The following is an 18,133-nucleotide window of genomic DNA, read 5'->3' on the forward strand; positions in this document are numbered from 1 at the left end:
CAACGGAGAAGAGAACCAGGCCTGGGTTGAGTCCTTGACTACCTCGCCTTTGATGAAGCAATTTCAATCTCTGTAAATTCCTAGCTTTAAATAATTCTAAGTTTAAATTTAGATTCACATTTAAATAAATCTAGATTTAAATAAGTTGGAACTCTACCTTTGGCAGTGGGAGAGCCAACTGGATCTTGTCAAGTTCGGGAAAGTGACGCTGTTGACCGAGACTCTGGTACTGATCAACAGCCCCCAGCGACACCCCTCGTCCCTTAGCAGTGAGCCACGCAGGAGCCCAAGTTCTAGCTCCTGGCTTCAGTGAGAGAGGACTCTAGTGTAAGGCAAAGTTTTCAGATTGTCCAAGAAGGGCCTTTTAGTTAAAATGGATACTAGGACAAAACTTATTTTCCTTGTCGTTGGTAGGCAAGAGAAAAGAGACGGGGGGTGGAGAGAAACAGCTCTGTGATAGACCCTTGGTAATCAATTCCGTATCTGTGATATAGTAAGAGCAGGGAAATAGACACTGAGAAAGGGCCGGAACAATCAGGCATGGAGGCTCCAAAAGGAGTAATAAATACGTGAAACACTTAATACTTTTTGACCCAACATGGACTTTTAAAACATAGGACAGTAACAGAGAGGAAGGAAGCCTCTGCCCTCACTTCAAGGTTCAGGAAAAACTGTCCACAAGGCAGTCTGGAGAGCACACTGGGCCAAAGGGCGATTTTAAGCCTTTGGAATAGTGGCTTTGGGCCAGAGGGAGTATAGGGCTCTGTGTCCGAAAGCAGTGTTGACAGAGCCAGGCCTTTGGCCGCTTCAGCTGAAGTCCAGAATGTGGGTGAGAGGTGAGAAGTGGTGAAAGGCCTGGGAGAGGCCCTCGGGAAGAGCCCATTTTCCAGCAGTGTGTGAAGGCCACAGCTGTCTTCTTTCCCTCCCCAATCCCTCCACCACTGCAGAGCCCAGGGACCTCATGCCCAAGTGGATCCCAAAACTAAGCATGGCATTCAAACATTTGTTGTTGAATGAATCAACTCAGGCAACAGCGTCCGGTTGTGAACGTGCTAGCCTGCACATCCATTCGGAACGTCTTTGGTTTTAGAATCTCTCATGAATGCGGAGCTCGGAAGTGGGGTTATTTAGAAAGGAGAAAGATGCACAGGGAGGGGTGTACCAGGGCACCACTAAGGTTTTAATAAATTCTAGAAGAGGTGGCATCTCCCCCGCTCCCTACTACCCACCCTGACTTGCAGAGACAAAAGTAGCAAGGCGGTTACCACCACCTGGCACTGCAGATTCAAGGCGGGTTTCTCCAGGCAGCAACCAGCCCCACTGACAGGCCTGATGCGGAGGCCCCTCCTCTGCAGAGCAGTCCAAGTGGGATCCTCTAGAGGTCCTTCAACGCAAAGGCTCCCTGTCTCATCTCCCTTCGGCCCCTCCTCGGCCTGGATCTCCCAGGGGAGAGCTCATCCGACCGCCTGCGCGGACTGGTTATCTCCGGACCGCCTTACTTCTCTTCTACATCCCCAGAACATATTCACAGATACATGATTCAATTTTGTCTAGAAATTTATTAGACATAATTTATCCATTACAGTAGACAATCTGGACAAAGTAAAAATAGCTAAACTTTTTATTTGCCCTGATTAGCAGCTTTCATTTCTCTTAAAATTCCCATAATGTTCTTTTCTAAATCCCTTATTTTGATTGATGTCTTTAGAAATAGAGAGCTGAGGACCTGCGTCTACTTTTCAAGAATCTCAGTCTCATTTATGGGAAATTCATTTACTGTACATTTCTTTTCTCATTTCCGTTCAGGTTGAGGTGGCTCTCCTGGCAGGGCTGCCTTCGGCCTCCTCCTTAATGGCACCCTGTTTGTCTACCTCACTTCCATGGAACTGGAGGACTGTAATCAGAAAGAACCCCGACACCCGCGATGGGAAGCGGCAGCACGAGTGAACGGCCTCTTCACTAAACCCTACCGGCCCCCAACCACCCGGCACACGTGAAGCCCGACTTACAGAAAATTGAGACCCTCCTGCCTTCAGAGTTTTCAAGAGATTTCCTACCTGCATCATTTGGATGAAAATTAATGTACAAGTGCCCAAACTGTTGCGTGGCTTTAATAAATAATCTAGCTGGTAAATCTAGATATGGCTTTAATTTTCATAGAATAGAATATAAACTGTTTATATAAGGAACAGTTCTAAAAAAGGCTTTTCCCACAGGATTCTGGAGTCTCACACTTCCACCCAATAAGGAAGGCAGTGAGATATTGTAGAAAGAATACGGGGACGTGGGAAGAATGTGGGAGTCAGAGGAATGAGGTTCTGGCCTCAGTTTTTTTAACCTCAGTGTCCTCATCTGTCACAGGCTACCTGCAGGCGCACACCGTAACCTTCTTCATTGTTTGTACCTCAAACCCTTTCTACCTGTTGCTGATTTCTGCTTACTCACGGCGCTACCTGAAGACACAATTTATACCACGACAGTGCGTAACGTGTTTCTGATTCTACTTCTGAACAGAGGAAGGACAGGAGTGCAGTGAAGTTAAGGGCTAGCAATTTTAAAAGCTGTCAGCCCAGCTACCCTCCACCCTGACATTATCATCTACGGAAGAAGGTAACTGATCGGGTGGATCGGTTGGTGGGTAACTGATCACAGGAATAAGGCACCTCGAGTAGATCTGAAGAGGGCTGTGCAACAGATCTACTGCCGTCGTGCAAAAGCCGTAAAGGCACACATGCCCACAGGTTACTGTATATTAGTGTTCATTTGTTAGGGCCTTTTTCAATTTTTTTCTTTAAGTTTTTATTCATTCAGCAAACACTAAGCTCCTACTATGTGCATAAGAGATGCTCAATAAATTTAAGGGGCAGGGAAAATACTCAGAATTCAGGAGTCACTCCAGCCCTCTCAAGAACATCTCTAAATCTTGATGCTCTCCCCTTCTCCACTCCTGGCCCCGCCTCTGCTCACACCACAGGTCACTAAGTGCCCGCATGAATGAGTCCTTAAGCACAGTGCAACACGGTCTGTGCCTAACACCAACGTTCATTCTCTAAGAGGGTGTCTTTTAAAGCAGGTATGCGTCTTCGGCCTGAGAACCCCTCAGCACGTCTTCAGCTTCATCTGAGGATACGCCACAATGATGATGCCTACTACAGAGGACACAAGGCCTCCAAGTCCAATGATGCCAGGGTTGGACTTACAGATCCCCAACTGGTCCAAAGGGTTCAGGATATCACAGCAATTCTTCACCGTGTCCAGGAGCAAGGGAGGGTGATTCTTCAGAGATCGGAATAAGAGAAGGAGAAAGGATTGGAGCCATTCTGTTTCCTCATCGGCCACACTGTACCCAAGAGGATCCTGGGATGGTGATTTCTCCCTCTTTGCCCTGTCGTGTGCAACCTGTTCCATCTGCAAGGAGACTTCATAGAGATCCCTTACCAGGCTCAGCAGGACAGTATAGTAGTAATGGCGGGCAGCCCACATTCGCCATTTCTCTTTGTTAATGCCAGGGGCGAGCCCTACGCTTCTCACCCAGAGGATGGTGTCACAGATGGAATAAATCACACGGTTCAGGTTGGCTAATGTTAGGCATAAGCAGGGTACCAAGTCAGTGGCATGAATGCTCTGCTGAGTCGCCTGTACAGCATGTACCACATTGCCTAGTCTGAACCCTGCAAGAAGAACCCACAACAGTTATTTAATTAATATGTAATAAGAAGGCAGAATCCCTGTATCAGAGTGAAGGGCCAGCACTGGTTTTTAATGACTGACTGTCATCTGTCTTTGCTCAAGAAAGGAGAAGGACTTTACACCCTGTTAAGGACCCCTAAAACAATCCCGGCAGGCACAAAAAGACTGTGACGGTTCAAATTTATTGCCTCCCTGTCAGCAAATATCTTAACATTGACTTACAATATCCTTCAGGCAAGGTGAGTGATGAGGGTGGATTACTGCATTGGAGTATTACCAGCTACCCTTCTTCAGAAGGAGGTACTGTGATAACATGAACTCCAGATGCAACATTCTTTTGGTGAGTCAGATGTCTTATTTTTTATTTACTTCCAGACAAAAGATTGTTGTTGTTTTTTAAAGAATCACCATTATCACCTTGCCATTTCTTTAACTTTGGCTCCCTATAGTCAAGAAGACAAAGTAGAGATGGTAGGATTGGTGGATAAGACAACTAATAATATTGTCATATGTGACTCCTAGTTGAGTTCAATCAACCATTGCAAGGCATGTCCTTAAAACTGAGCATATCATCAGTCAGGGATGCATCAGTCAACAAATATTTATTGAACACTATTCAGAATGTGTTAGAGTCCTAAACATTATGGAGGCTACAAAAGAAGTAACTTTTCTTAAAGGATTATATCTTAGATTCAGCAAATGCTCAGAAGCAGCTACCCTGGAAATTTATAATCCCAGAAGAATGTCTGGTATAATTTTAGGAAAATAACACAGAACAGAATATGCAATGAATAGCCCTGAATTCCAGTTTCGCACTCACTGGTTGAGTGACCTTGGGTAAATCCTTCCTGAACTTCAGAGACCTGTGACCTCTACTAGACCTTTGAGCTTCAACATTCTAAAGAATTTGAGAATTTCTACTCTTAGCCTTCAAAGCTCACCCCACCCTTCCTATCCTCTGCTTGACACCTTAAGTTTCCTCTCTGTCCAAATGGTTTCCTCTTGATCCTCTAGCACGATGGTTTGCTCATAACAGTTCTGAGGCTTCACTAGAGGAAACCATCTTTCAGGAATGCTCTTTCCTTCTCTAACCACACCTCAAGTTCCATCTACTCCAAAACACCTTTCTTTTCCTCTACCCCAGCCAATAAATTTGGCACTAAATGTATCATTATTTATACCATGTGATCTTAGTTCTCCCATAAAGCTCAGGATTACACCTACATGAAGCAGGTGTTCAAAAATAATTGATAACCTCTGATTTCTATATTCCATTCTAGCTTCTCCTTACTTACTTAGTAAGATCTAGTTCTTATCAAATAACTAGGAGTTAGGCATCCAGTTGTTATTGAAAGTAAGGGATTTCCCAGTATGCCTTATTACAGTGAATTAAATGAGGCAAAACACTGACCTCACTTTTTGCCTTAAACAGGAAACCACCCCACAAATGGTCTAAGAAAATGTATCCATCCATTTCCTGTAACAATCCAGGAGAAGTAGGGGAAAACAGGCAGGATATAGCTACTCTGTTCTTCTAGAGAATATAAAGCGCTCCCAGGAGCCAGAACATCATGTCAGGGACTGAGAAAACATTTTGTGATTCTGAGAAGTAAAGGTGAACTAACACACTGTATGTCCCACTGATTATGATTAAGCAAAAAGATATGGTATAGCACCAACTGTGAATGTGGGAAGGTGTTTGCAAATGGTCTGCAGCCAAACATTCAACCTTTTTGGCCTGTCATCCGACGAGGGCAGCCTTACTAGTCGACTTCATCAATAAAATTGATTGGCTAGAAACTGATGATTTGGAAATTATTTTGTGAATTACAGGGTCTGAAGATTCTAAACCAGGAACCGCTGTCCCTCAAGAGACAGGGTACTTACATTTACGGCCAGTGCTCACACTAGACTCCAGTTTCTTGAGCTTCATTACCACCTTCTCTTTGCCAGCTTTAGGCTCTAATAAATATCTAAGCAACATGCATGTGCACTGAGTGGCTCTGAAATGGAAAAAAAAATGAGGAGAATGATTTATAAACCAAATAAAACTTGACTCAAGAAATAAGGGAAGGCGAAACTTATCTTGCTAAAGGCAAAGTTTCCAAGATAATTCTCATGTAAGCAGCTCTTACAAGAGCAAAATTCTGCAACAGTCTCTCTACAAGGCCAAAGGGCAGGGCATGGGATGGAAATGCAACACAAAGGTAATGAAAGAGAATTCTGCAATAATCCAGTGAACAGCCCCTCAAAAGGTCTTTTGCTGGCATAGAGATATAGATGTAGTCAAAGTGGTAAACTGCACAAAAATCTCCCTTATGCTAAGGCTGCAAATATCTGTATTCTTTATTTTCTACAGTGAAAAGCTTTTCAGATTTCTAAAATGAACTTTTTTTTACGATGTAGTTAACCAACTAATTATGTGACAGGACATACACTCAAACCAGAACCAAACGAAAAGTCCACAGTTTGAACATTGCTTAATATTTTATAGCAGGACTAACTACAAACCAACATATAAATAGATATAGATATGTTTTTATATTTGGCTTTCAAAACTAATTAGTACTTTATTTTAAAATAGACTCGTGTTTAATAATACTAAATGTTCAATAGTAGTTACCTTTAGGACTACAAATAACAATGCCTTGCTAACAGAAATATAACAAATGAGAAATTTTGTATCACATAATCAACATCTAGATGCATTTGGCAGTCTACTTAATAAAGTAGGTGCCTGTTTCTTACTGTCCTATAACTGCATTTGAAAGCCTTTATGCTATAAATATTCTCAATAAAAATGTGGCATATTTTCTGAAATGTGGCACTTGTTATTGGGGATGAAGTAAAGAGAAATAATCTGTCCTTTTCTCTTTTAAAGGCGCTTCCTGGCAGAGGGGTCAAGCTGGCCACATCAATGAATTCCCCTTTCTCGGATTTGATTTAATAATAGGAATGCTTCAAAAACAAGGCGTCGTTTTATGAGTGCCAGTTTGTTCTCAGAAGCTATAGGTCACCAAGGAGCCTGGAAATGAATACTAGAGATCTTGCTGAATAAGTACATCCTAAACAACTATTTTATTAACCACCCCTGTTGACAAACCTTGCAGGGTAACATTGTGAGTGCGCTGGAACTGTAGGCTTCTATTATAATGAAGTGTGTATATAATGGGACCATTATTTTAAATCTATCAAATTAATTAGAAAGGTAGCATGGCTTGGTAGTTAAAAAGGTGGAACCTCAAGTCAACTGTATTTAAATCTCAGCTCTGCCACTTGGTATGTACCAACCTTCTGCTTGTTTCCCCATCTCGGAAATGGGAACGATTTACAGCATCTTCCTCACAGGGTTGTGAGAGGGTTAAGTGAGTTAAGAGGTGCAATTTTACAGGGCCAAAGGGCAGAACATGTGATGGAAATACAGCCCAAAGGTAATGGGAACAATATCGGGCATAAAGTGGCTTCCAAAAGTCTCCTGACCGGGGCTATTCTTACTGAATTGTTTGTATTAGCACTGGCACACCCAGAAGAGGCGGAAAAGCTCTTAAATGAAATTGCAATTGGAACTATGTTTTTTATTATTGAGCAAGACTCAGCCAAATTTCTCAAAGAAACATCGAGAGCGAATTAACATTAACGCCACAAGCTCCGTGTGATACTTTCAGTAGCACCGCGTGTACCTTAGAAGTGCGGGTGGTCCTTTCTGAGGCCCTCCACACTGTATTTTGTTTCACAGTTCACAAAACTATTTCACAGGCAGTATCTCAATGGGACAGACAGGACAATAATGGCAGAGAAAGGGGATAAATAAAAGTTCCGTCTCTCCATAAGCACATCATGGGGTACCTGAAGCCACAACCACGTGGGTGGCTTCCCTGGCCACAAACGCCAACCCAAAGTCTCTCTTTAAAAAGCTTCCACGAGAGAATGCTGAGCAGAGGGAAGCCCGTCTTCTCCGGAGAAGAGGATTCGTCGAAGGGCTCGGCACGGACGGCGGCCCCAAGCGGCTGCGGACACGGCCGCACGCGGGGCGCTGAGTCCGGCCCCGAGCGCCCAGCTCCCTTCCGGGGCCGCGGCGTCCGGCCCGCTTTCGTCCGCGGACCTGCCACCTCCTTCCAGGGCTGCCGAAGGCAGGGGCCGAGGGCGCGGTCGGCGGGGCCGCGGTGGAGGCGGCCGGCTGCTCACTCACCTGAAGAGGTGGTCCCGGCCCTGCGTCTGGTTGGCGAACCGAGTGAAAACGTCCATGGCGCCCAGCCCAGGGCCACACGTTGCCCCGGCCTCGTCGCGAGCCGTCGGGTGTCACCCGGTTCCCGGGGGAGCGCGCGCCTCCGCCCGCCGCAGGGGCTGAGCCTCTCCGCCTCGAGGGGGCGGGCGCATCTTCCGAAAGGCCTCAGCCGGCTTCCGGTCGGGGCCGGAAGTGGTGGTTACTAAGGCGACGTCAAGCGGCTGGCCCAGGTAGGAGCAACCTTGGCTTCCGCCGTCTGGTGCAGCTCCTGCCCACGTGTCCCCAGCCGTCCTTCTACGTCCAGGGTCTTCTAGTGGGAGCCTCTGAAGGGTCCTGTCTCCCCAGCCTCAGGTATTCCCGGGACTTCCTCCAGGAAGATCCTGGGTACCTGTCAACCCCAGGTGGAATTCTGAATGGAGAGTCCCCCTGAGCTATTGCTTGGGGCCTTCGTCCCTAATTTCCCAGCCCTGTGCCTCTGTTTCCCTTGAGCAATACCAGCCCCGGGTCTGGGGAAGGAAACGGTTAGAGCAGAGATGGTTAAGCCAGTTTGTGGAGTGTATTTCTAGAATGAGAGCTGGGTAAAGTGAGAATTTTCTGTTAGGATTATTGAACACTGAAAGGAGATTGCTACTGGAGGAAATCCTAAAAGGGTTAACATGAACAAAGTGGGGTTACAAATAGATAACGATGCGATTGCAACCCTGAACATTCCTTCTGTGGGGATTGAAGACACAGAACCCCACCCATCCCTTAGCAGTGATTTGATAAATGTACCCCTTATAATAAAAAAATTAGGTCACCTATGTTTGCAATCTGTATTGCCTTGGTCAGGCCTGCCCCTAACATTTGCAAGCCCTGGGGAAGGGGTACAAATAGAAACATTCCATATGTTAAAATATTTCAAAGTTTTAAATCAAGGTAGCAAATTGTTAAATAAGTTATATTCTGTTCTACTACCTTGACAAATATACTTTCATAATGATGTAGAAAGCCCATTTCACATTAAGAATTCTTGGGTTCTTTGGAATACCTAGAAACACAACTGGAATGTGATACTGTGGGGAGAGCTGGTCCCCAGTCCTCTCCTACCCACCTACTCTTCCTGTTTCTGGCTTCCATCTGCATCACTAAGAGGGGCCTTGCATACAGAGTGTAGACACTCCAAGCCACATACACTTCTGCCCAAACCCTTTGGTTCCCTCTTTTTTTCATTTTGTTCCTACTGTTGTGTCTTTAAATTCATTAATCTTTTCTTCTACCCATCTAGTTTGTTTCTCTATGAAATCTTGTTATTGATCTAATCCAGTGTCGTTTACATCTCAGACTTTGTGATTTTCATCTCTAAAGGTTTAGTTTGGATTTTTTAAAAAATATCTCCCACATCTGTGCTTAACATGATCAGCATTTCCTTTTGGTTTTTGAACATGTGGCATATACTTAAAACTGTTTTGTCTGCTAATTCTAATATCTTGTGTTGATTATCAGTCAGCTTTGATTGATGGATTTTTCTCTTTATTATGACTTGTAATTTTTTGCTTCTCTGCATGTCAGATAATTTTTTTTTATTGAAGCCCAGACATTGTGAATTTTACTTCATTGGATGCTAGATATTTTTCTATTCCTATAAATATTGAGCTTTGTTCTGGCATGCAGTTAAATTACTTAGTAATAGTTTTATCTTCTAACTTCTCAGATTTGATGGGCAGTACCACAGCAGCATTTATTCTAGGGCCAATTTTTCCCATTCCTTGGCAAAACTCTTCTGAGTACTTTACCTGATGCATGTGAATTATGAGGTTTCCCAATCTCACTGTTGGAAACAGGCATAATTCCTGATCCTTTGTGAGCTCAGGCTACTTTTCCCACTAATTATTCAGGTGATTCTTTCCTTTCAGATTTAGACTCAACTGATCTTGTCTACTCATGCACTAGAAACCGCATAAATGTGGTCGGTGGGTGAGAAAAGATGGCAGCATGGCCTTTATAAGACTTCTGTGGCCACAGGTGCTCTGACAGTGCAAGACTACTCCACTACATATTAAGCATCGTAAAATGTACCCTATGTTCCACATTAAATGCCTTTTTTGACTGTAATATTTGAAAGCATTTAAATAATTTGGACAGTTTTGTTACAAACTACAGATTACTTGTTCTTATAGACTTAAACTTTACTCACACAGAATGGAGCTGCTAAGTTGTAAATATTATTTTGATTATGTGGGTTGTTTTGTTTGTTTTTTATTCCATTTTTTTTCAAGTCTCAAACACTTCTGGAGGCCCTTGGAAAATCTCATAGCTGCTGGGCACTGTTCCTACAGAACTCTTGGGTGGCATCACTGGGAAGAAAGAAAAAGAAAAGAATTAGACAGCAAACATTAGAAGCGCTTGAACTGCATCTGATAGGAGGGGGGAAAGGAAGGGGAGAAGCCATGGCTCACTCCCCAGGTGGCTGAAGCACAGCCATTTGCAGAGATGGCAGAGCAGCGTAAGTTGTAGGAGAGAGGGTAAGTTCTCTATGGGACAGAAAGCCAGCCACTCTCTTATCAGGAAGTGAGGAAAGGCAATAAGGATGTCAAATTCTTCTTCCATCATAGAATACGTCATCTTAGGCTGGCCCAGAAGATGTCAATATCTGTCTCTGCTGATATCCTGACTGATACGAAGAGCATTATCTGAGTAATGTGGCTACAGTCCTGTGACTAAGTAAGGAAAGTGCCAGCCACTAGAACAGTGCTCAGAGAATGATATGCTAGAGAGGTTTTCTGGTAACTTCCCTGTTTTCTCAAAGTATCTTTGCCTACTTCTTTTATCTGCTTTCAGAGTTTCATTGAAGTTCACAGGTTTACCTTCTGCGATGTCATCCCCCAAAGGAAGTCGAGCCCAGAAGATGAGGCTGCCCATTCTCACACAAAAGGGGCCACTGGAGGTGCCATCCCCAACGGAGAAGGACTGGCCTAAGGATGATGAGAAGGATTACGTCTTCAAGGATCCAGATCAGGAGGTGGATTCCTTGCCTCAGCCTTATCGAATGATCAACAAGCTGGTGAACCTTCTGTTTGACAAGTCGTGGGAAATTATCGAGGAGAGGGACACATCTAGGGAAGCTGAGCTCAGCCAGGTCCAGCCCACCATGTACCCTCCAGTTATAGAAAGCAAGGTATGGAGCAGCTGATCAGTAGTCCCCGATTCTCAGATGAGTGTTAATAAATGAAAACACTTGATTCAAGAAAAGAATTCCTACTAGGAACTTTCATTCAATAAAACAGGTGCATTTTCAAAAGATAATAGACATGCTGATGTTGATTATAGTGGATCTAGTAATTGCCTGGGGAAATGGGTATTGAGGATGATACAGCTGTCTTTTATATCCTGTTGTTATTTTTTAAATATTTCTGAATGTATTAATCCCTCTCTTGCTTGAAGGTTGAGAATCTGCTGGTGCCTCAACTATAGCTCTTTCCACAGTGTTCTACATGAATAATATGCAGAGAATGGGGCCATTGTCCACTCATCACAGGGCCTGTGGTCCCACTTGGTGTTGTGAATGTGTACTTATTTTCAACTTCTTTTCTTTCTCTGGCCCCTAGAAAGGGAATGCTGTGACTTTCTTGATGTTTGGGGAATGCTATGATTGCAGATATCATGTCTAAGAAGCTCCCACATCCCTCTTTGACAAGTTAGCTCATAGTATTTGCAGATGGTGACTGCTGAAAATCATTCCTCTTTGTTTTTGTTTTCCCAGCTCAACAAAATGCCAAATTGTATGGCTATTTCCCAAGACTATGTATTTATTGGAGAAGCCAAAGGATTCTCCATCTATAATCTCTACGATGCCAAACGGATATATGTTTGGGAGAAACTTAAGGTTGACGTCACTTCCATCTGCGCCACGGATTTGGAGAATGAAACACTTATCACTACTGTGGATGAAATGGGTACCTGTTCTTCATCTTCCCTTTTAGCCTAATTTACTGGTACCTGTAGACTGTTGTTCAATTTAATCTCCTTTCCAGGTATGGGCAGGGCAGACGCAGAGTTCTCCCTGGGCACACAGTATTAACTGATGTCTACAGAACAGTAAGTGTGCCAGGCACTTTTCTAACACTGAGTATATATTGGCCCATGGAGGTAAGGACAGTTTATTCTCCCTTGTTTTCAGAAGAGGCAACTGAGGCATGGAGGTTAAGTAACTTACTGGAGGTAGTGTGAAAAATGTAGGGCAGAGGCAGGATTTGAACCTAGCACAGCCCCAGAGACAGCAGCCTCTGGCACTCAGCAGTCCTGTTGCTCTTATAAGCCAAGGCTGGCTTCTGTCCCCAAGCCTGAGGATGGAGAACTGTAGGCAGTGCCCTCCAGGACAGTGTGCAGGACAGGGACCTGACCAGGTGGGCACTTTAGGAAGAGCACCCTGGGAGGAGTTTGAAAAAGTCAAAACTCCTGGCGGCAGAAAGACCAGAACGAACTATTGCATTCGTTGAGGAGAGAGGTTCTGAAGGTCGGAACCAAGGAAGAGGCTGTTCAAATGACAAGAAAAATTGTACTGCGGTTATGTGAAACGTTAACATTAGCACTAGGGAAGTGAGGTGCTATTTTTGCAACTTTTCTGTAAATCTAAAATTAGTTAAAAATCAAAAGCTGGAGAAATGGAAAGGAAAATATAATGGGAAAACTTGGTGAGTGATGGGACTTGTATATGGGGTGGGGAGCAGGGAGTTAAGTGAAGGGGAAATGAAAAAAAAGTCTCCTTTCTTCCTTAGCTGGGTGGTGATACCATTCCTTGACAGAAGTCATGGAATAAGGTTTCAGGGAGCTGTGAGCTGAAGAATTCTGTTTGCACACACACAGCTTTGAGGCAGGAATGGGGATGTTGATACTCAGGAGGAGTTTGGTTTAAAGATAGGATTGCATCTGTCACACCGCGTTCTGTCTAGTTGGTTTTGTGTTGGTGTGACCCTTAGTACAATGGGTTAGGGGGCTCTGCTTCGGCTCACCCTCGCACATCCCTGGACTGTTTAGTGGGTGGAGATAAACTTTCACCCCAGTGACCTTGTGCTGGGATGTGTTCTGAGTGTCTGGGAGGCACCCAGAGAAAGAGGTAAGAAGTCATGATGGATGATGATCATGTGCTGGAGCCTTAGGTTAAGTGGGAATTAGAATCACAGAATTACTAATTCAACAAAAGTAACTGCAAGAGGAGTTGGTGGGGGTTGAAAGATGAGGCACATAGAAGGTGAGACATGATCCTGTCCCTCAAGGAATCTAGGAACTCACTGAGAGGAAGATACGCTCAGAGGCAACAGCAGGCTAACCGCGTAAGGCAGGACCGGGGGATGTGCCGACGCAGGTGGGTGGAATTCAGGGAGTGGGGTGGGGTGGCCACAGTGCCTACAGGGGCTTCCAGGAGAAGGGGATGGGGCCAGGCAGGTGGACAGGGCCCAGCAAGGAGAACAAATTGAACAGTTCCGGTGCGGTGGGGATGAAGGCAGGGAGCCCAGCATGAACATGGCAGTGCCGGGGCCGGGCAGGAGGCCTGGGAATGCGTGCGCTGTGATGGTCATTCCAGAAGAGCTGAAATAAAATTCCGGTTCTTCTTTGGCTTGCTTGTCTGTCTTACCTGCTCACTTATTTTTCTGTTGCAGGTATCATTAGACTGTTTTATTTTTATAAAGATGGTCTTTTCCTGATCAAAGCTATCAATGAAGTGGTAAGTTCCTGTTCCTTCACCCATAGCTGGGCCCAAAGCTGCCACAAATTAAGTTTACTTTCAATATGGGTGTGATGATAGCTGTCCGAAAGTGGAAAGAAATAGACTCCCTGTTCAGAAAGCCTCATTAAAAATATCCCTTATATCCGATGGAACATGGTTAATGCCTGGATTTATTTACCCTTTTGCTGTGAGAAGAAAATTCCTACGGAACTCCATTCCCAGCTTATCAAACTATACACTTTAAACATGTGTGGCTTATTATATGTTATTACATTCCTAGTAAAAATCAGGGGTAAAAAAAAAAAGCCTGTTAAAAAAATGAGAACTTCTGCTCATCAAAATGTTACTAGAGTTTGTTCAGTATTGGGAGCTGAGAGTGAACCCCGAGAGCCTTGAGCGGCCGCACCACTACCTGCCAAGCAGCCCATTACATGAAATCCTGCAATTAGAAGTGAACAAAAGATTGGAGCTGGAAACCATGAGTGATTGTTTTTGGCCATTGACCAGCTAACTAGAACTACTGGAGGTATCTATGCAGTGTTGGGTTTTTATTTTTACCTAAAAGGCATCTCTTTTTGGTAATACCAAGTGGTTTTACAGGCTTTCTAAAAAGTCTGGTTTTTCTCAATATACCTTTAAAATTATTTCATATCTGGCAAAGTAGAGATTCTTAAGAACCTCATTTTTAATTTGTAGTAAAACATTACAACTCCATTTTTTTCAAAAATTAAATGCAAATGTCTGTTAATAAAGGTCTTAGTAGTAATAGTTATTATTATTGTAAAGATACTATTAAGAAAGTAAAAAAGCAAGCCACAGACTGGGAGAACATACCTGCAATGTATCTTCTAACATATCCAGAAAATTTTTAAAAAACTCCAAATCAGTAATAAAAAGACACCCCAGGAAACAATAGGCAGAAGACTTGAACTAACATTTTACAAATGAAGATACACAAATATCTAGTTTTTTAAGGGGCCTAAAGTTGTTAGTTAACAGAAAAATACAAATTAAAATCACACTGAGGTGCTACTACTTACCTATTATAATGCTTAAAATTAAAAAGAGTGAGCATGCCAAATACTGATGAAGATATGGAGCAACAAGAACTTTCAGACATTGCTAATGGGAGTATAAAATGGTAGGGCCACTTTGAAAAACAGTATGGTAGTTTCTTATAAAGTTAAGCTTCTGACCCATTGGTCCCATTCCTAGGTATTTACTCAAGATAAACAAAAATATATATCCACAAAAAATTTGTACAAGAATGTCCAAAGAAGTTTTATTTATGATATTAAAAAATGGAAATGATCAGAGAATGAATAAAAGTCAGTGGTATATTAATTCAATGGAATACTATCCAGCAATAAAACAATGAACTATTGATGCTGTCAACACAGTGAATAAAATAAAAAAAAACTTTTAAGTTGAGTGCAAGAAGCCAGGATGTATGAAGAATACATTCTGTGTGATTCCAGAACTGATCTATGTTGGTAAGGAAGTTCAGAACGTTGGTTTCCTATAGGGGCGTATTGACTGAGACAGGGCACCAGGAAACCATCTCTAGAGGGGGGATGGTAATGCTCTACACCTTGACTTTGCATTAGTTACACAGATGTATACGTTTGCTAGAACTCACCAAGATGTACATTTAGTATTTCTGCCTTTGTATGTAAATTGTATATACACAAAAACTGTATATAGTATTTAATATTTATATAACATTTAATATTTCTGCCTTTAACTGTATGTAAATTGTATATACACAAAAACTGTATGTGGTATTAAGGAAAAAAATGTAGGGCGTACTCCTCACCTCATTTTATGAGACCAGCACAACTCTGATACCCAAACTGACAGGGACCTGATAAAGAAAGTAGTGTTGGTGGGTTAGAATACACCAAAAACATTAATTGATAATACATATTTTTAAAGACTTCATTGTTACCTTTGAAAGTTGCTAGGGTACAAACCCAGTATTCTGAAAACTGGCAAGGGAGAGAATTAAGTGTTTTTCCTGACTTTTCCATATAGGCTGTGTATCAGGGTAAGCAAATAGTTGATGATGGAAAGATCTTTATAGAAGAATTGTAACAAATACAGAAGGGATGATAGAATTGGGCTATGTCAAATTTTGTAGTCATTTTACAGAGTGACAGTCCAGGCAATGACCATCAATGGCTGTAGGGAACATTATGGCTGCTGAGTCAGGATGACAACACGTGTTCTCAATGATCAACCTTAACGTTCCTACAATAGAGAAGAACCAGCTACTACAAGCCTCCTGAAGTGAGACAGGAGGGAGACACCACATGCCAGCGAAGTACTTTTGCCAAAACAGTTGAAACTAAGTCTAATCAAACCTCTAGATCTGATTACCAGTTTACAGGAAATGCAGGGGACCCTGGGTACATGTTGAAAACTCCACAGGGATAAAATCAGTCCAATACAAAATATGAAAAATTCCATAGGACAAATGACCTGGTTTCTTCAACAAGTAAATGGTAAAAAGAAAAACAAATTGGGGAACAGTTTCAAGTTAAAAGAGAACTTAAGTGATACATTAACTCAATACATGGGCTTTATTTGAATCCCAGTTTGAACAAACCAGTTGTGAAAAGATAAGAGATTTATGAGACAATGGAGGAAATTTTGAAAACAGACTGGATGTGAGGTGGTATTAAGGAATTATTATTAATCTTTTAGGCTTAATTAAATAAAATACTGATTTAATGAGGTTGAAAGGTAATATATGTATTTATACTTGTTGAAGTTGAGCAATAGATATGTGGGGGTTCATTATACCATTCTATGTATGTTTGAAATTTCCATAACCACAAATTGATATTAAAATTGGTAAATAGAAATGTTTAAAACTAGTTCTCCTTAAGTAAGTTAGGGCATTTACCAGCCTAACTAGTCTAGTCACTTTACCTTTGCTAGTTTTAAAGCTCCTTAAAGGTACAGCACAACCATACACATTGAGACTCCTTTACCAGGCCTGAAATTTGAGTAGGTTTCATACTAGGGTTAAAATCAGTCTCTACTTTCTGTGGGCTGAATGTGTCCCCCCAAACTCATGTTGAAACCCTAATCTGTGCTGTGATGGTCTTAGGAGGGGGGGCCTTTGGGAGGTGACTAGGGCTTGAAGGCAGAGCCCTCCTGAATGGGATCAGTGCCCTTAGAGGTAGGACGCCCCGGAGGGCTCCCTCAGCCCTGCCACCAGGTGAGCACCCGGGAGACGGTGGCAGGTCTGTGAACCAGGAGCCGGCCCTCACCAGACACTCTATCTGCCAGGTTTTTTTAATCCTTGGAAATATTGGATTTCCAGCCTCTAACTGTGTGAAATAACTGTTTATTGTTAATAAGTCACCCTGTCTGTGGCATTTTGTTATAGCATCGCAAACAAACTAAGACACTCCTGCAGTCTAGATACTTTCTTCAAGCAACTGACCTGACTTTTCAGTGTCATATGGAACTTATTTCAGCTCATTTTGAATAACTGAGTGCTGGCATAGGTCTGCTGGGTTTTTGTACCTGACCAGGAGATCAGATAACATGAAATCACCACAAATCATCAGGAGTATTTAAGAAATCAGGAAATAAACCTAAAAACCTTTAGACAGAACATCAAGTTCTACTTCTTATCCAATTCCTGTACATAAATGGGAAGTATGAAGCAGTTTGAGACATCTTTTCATGTCTCAAGCTTTAAAAGGGATGGATGTTCCCTGGGGTGAACCCCGAAGGCGCTGACCCGTTCTGGGCAGCGAGCAGGCTGAGCTTACTCTATCAGCATCTCTTCTTTCCAGGATGACTCCAGCAAGCAAACCACCTGTCTGAAGACAGAGATCTCTCAAGAAGGGGACTTTGCAGCCTTCCTCCTACAAGGCAAGATTAACCTAAGGCTGTTAAGAAGGCTCAGATTTGCACCAGGATTGCATGTAGTCATCTTGTCTCATTAGTCTGCTCCTACATGTAACAATTTCTTGGTCTTTCTTGTTGTTCGTGACCTTGACACTTATGAGTAGCAGCCTGATAGTTTGTACGATGTCCCTCAATTTTAGCTGGTCTGTTTTTCTCATGATTCAACTGGGGTTAAGGATTTGGGGGACAATACCACAGAGGTGAAGTGATCTTGTCAGTGCATCATATCAGGAGGGATGTGATAACAACATAACTCACTACTGCTGTTGGTAAACTTGACCTCTTATTTAATGTGGTGTCTGCTAGGTTCCTGCACTGTTCAGCTATGTTTTTCCCTTTCCATACTCTGTTAGAAGTAAGTCACTAAGTCCAGAACACACTGAAGGGGAGAGGATTTAAGCACCACTTCCCGGAGGTGGGAGGGTTAAAGAATTTTTGGAAAACTGTTGAAACCACCATAGTAATTGGTAGACATTTGGGGGAGGTATTTTAAGACTATGCAAATATCCTGTTTCTCCTTAAAGTTTTGCCTACTAATTTTAGCATTCAACATTGAATCTTATGTGCTGCAATTACTACTGTGG

At 42.8% G+C, this 18,133-nt stretch overlaps 2 protein-coding genes across 6 annotated transcripts in view; one reads left to right on the plus strand and one right to left on the minus strand.

Moving 5' to 3' along the window:
- Positions 1 to 1,539: 1,539 nt before the first annotated feature.
- On the minus strand, positions 1,540 to 8,071 carry PEX11A (peroxisomal biogenesis factor 11 alpha). Of its 5 annotated transcripts, none has more exons than XM_036931903.2 (4): positions 7,880 to 7,904; positions 5,578 to 5,693; positions 3,913 to 4,133; positions 1,540 to 3,671 (listed from the first exon to the last, which is right to left on the minus strand). In XM_036931903.2, exon 4 carries the CDS (start codon positions 3,481 to 3,483, stop codon positions 3,100 to 3,102), a length of 384 nt encoding a protein of 127 aa, XP_036787798.2. In that variant the 5' UTR covers positions 3,484 to 3,671; positions 3,913 to 4,133; positions 5,578 to 5,693; positions 7,880 to 7,904; the 3' UTR covers positions 1,540 to 3,099. The 5 variants fall into 5 exon arrangements, with proteins under 5 accessions (XP_036787798.2, XP_036787797.2, XP_036787795.2 ...); XM_036931902.2 differs by lacking the exon at positions 7,880 to 7,904 and adding an exon at positions 7,371 to 7,823; XM_036931900.2 differs by lacking the exon at positions 3,913 to 4,133 and having other exon boundaries at positions 7,880 to 8,071.
- The window catches only part of WDR93 (WD repeat domain 93), a 33,233-nt gene continuing 23,113 nt past the window's right edge, over positions 8,014 to 18,133 (plus strand). Inside the window, exons 1-5 of the mRNA XM_057494686.1 lie at positions 8,014 to 8,145; positions 10,736 to 11,072; positions 11,658 to 11,850; positions 13,555 to 13,619; positions 17,435 to 17,513. Of these exons, the coding sequence (XP_057350669.1) occupies positions 10,770 to 11,072; positions 11,658 to 11,850; positions 13,555 to 13,619; positions 17,435 to 17,513 (640 nt within the window). The 5' untranslated portion in view covers positions 8,014 to 8,145; positions 10,736 to 10,769. The remainder of the gene's footprint in view (positions 8,146 to 10,735; positions 11,073 to 11,657; positions 11,851 to 13,554; positions 13,620 to 17,434; positions 17,514 to 18,133) is intronic.

The sequence above is a fragment of the Manis pentadactyla genome, chromosome 18, assembly GCF_030020395.1.
Source record: "Manis pentadactyla isolate mManPen7 chromosome 18, mManPen7.hap1, whole genome shotgun sequence".
NCBI classification, from domain to species: Eukaryota; Metazoa; Chordata; class Mammalia; order Pholidota; family Manidae; genus Manis; species Manis pentadactyla.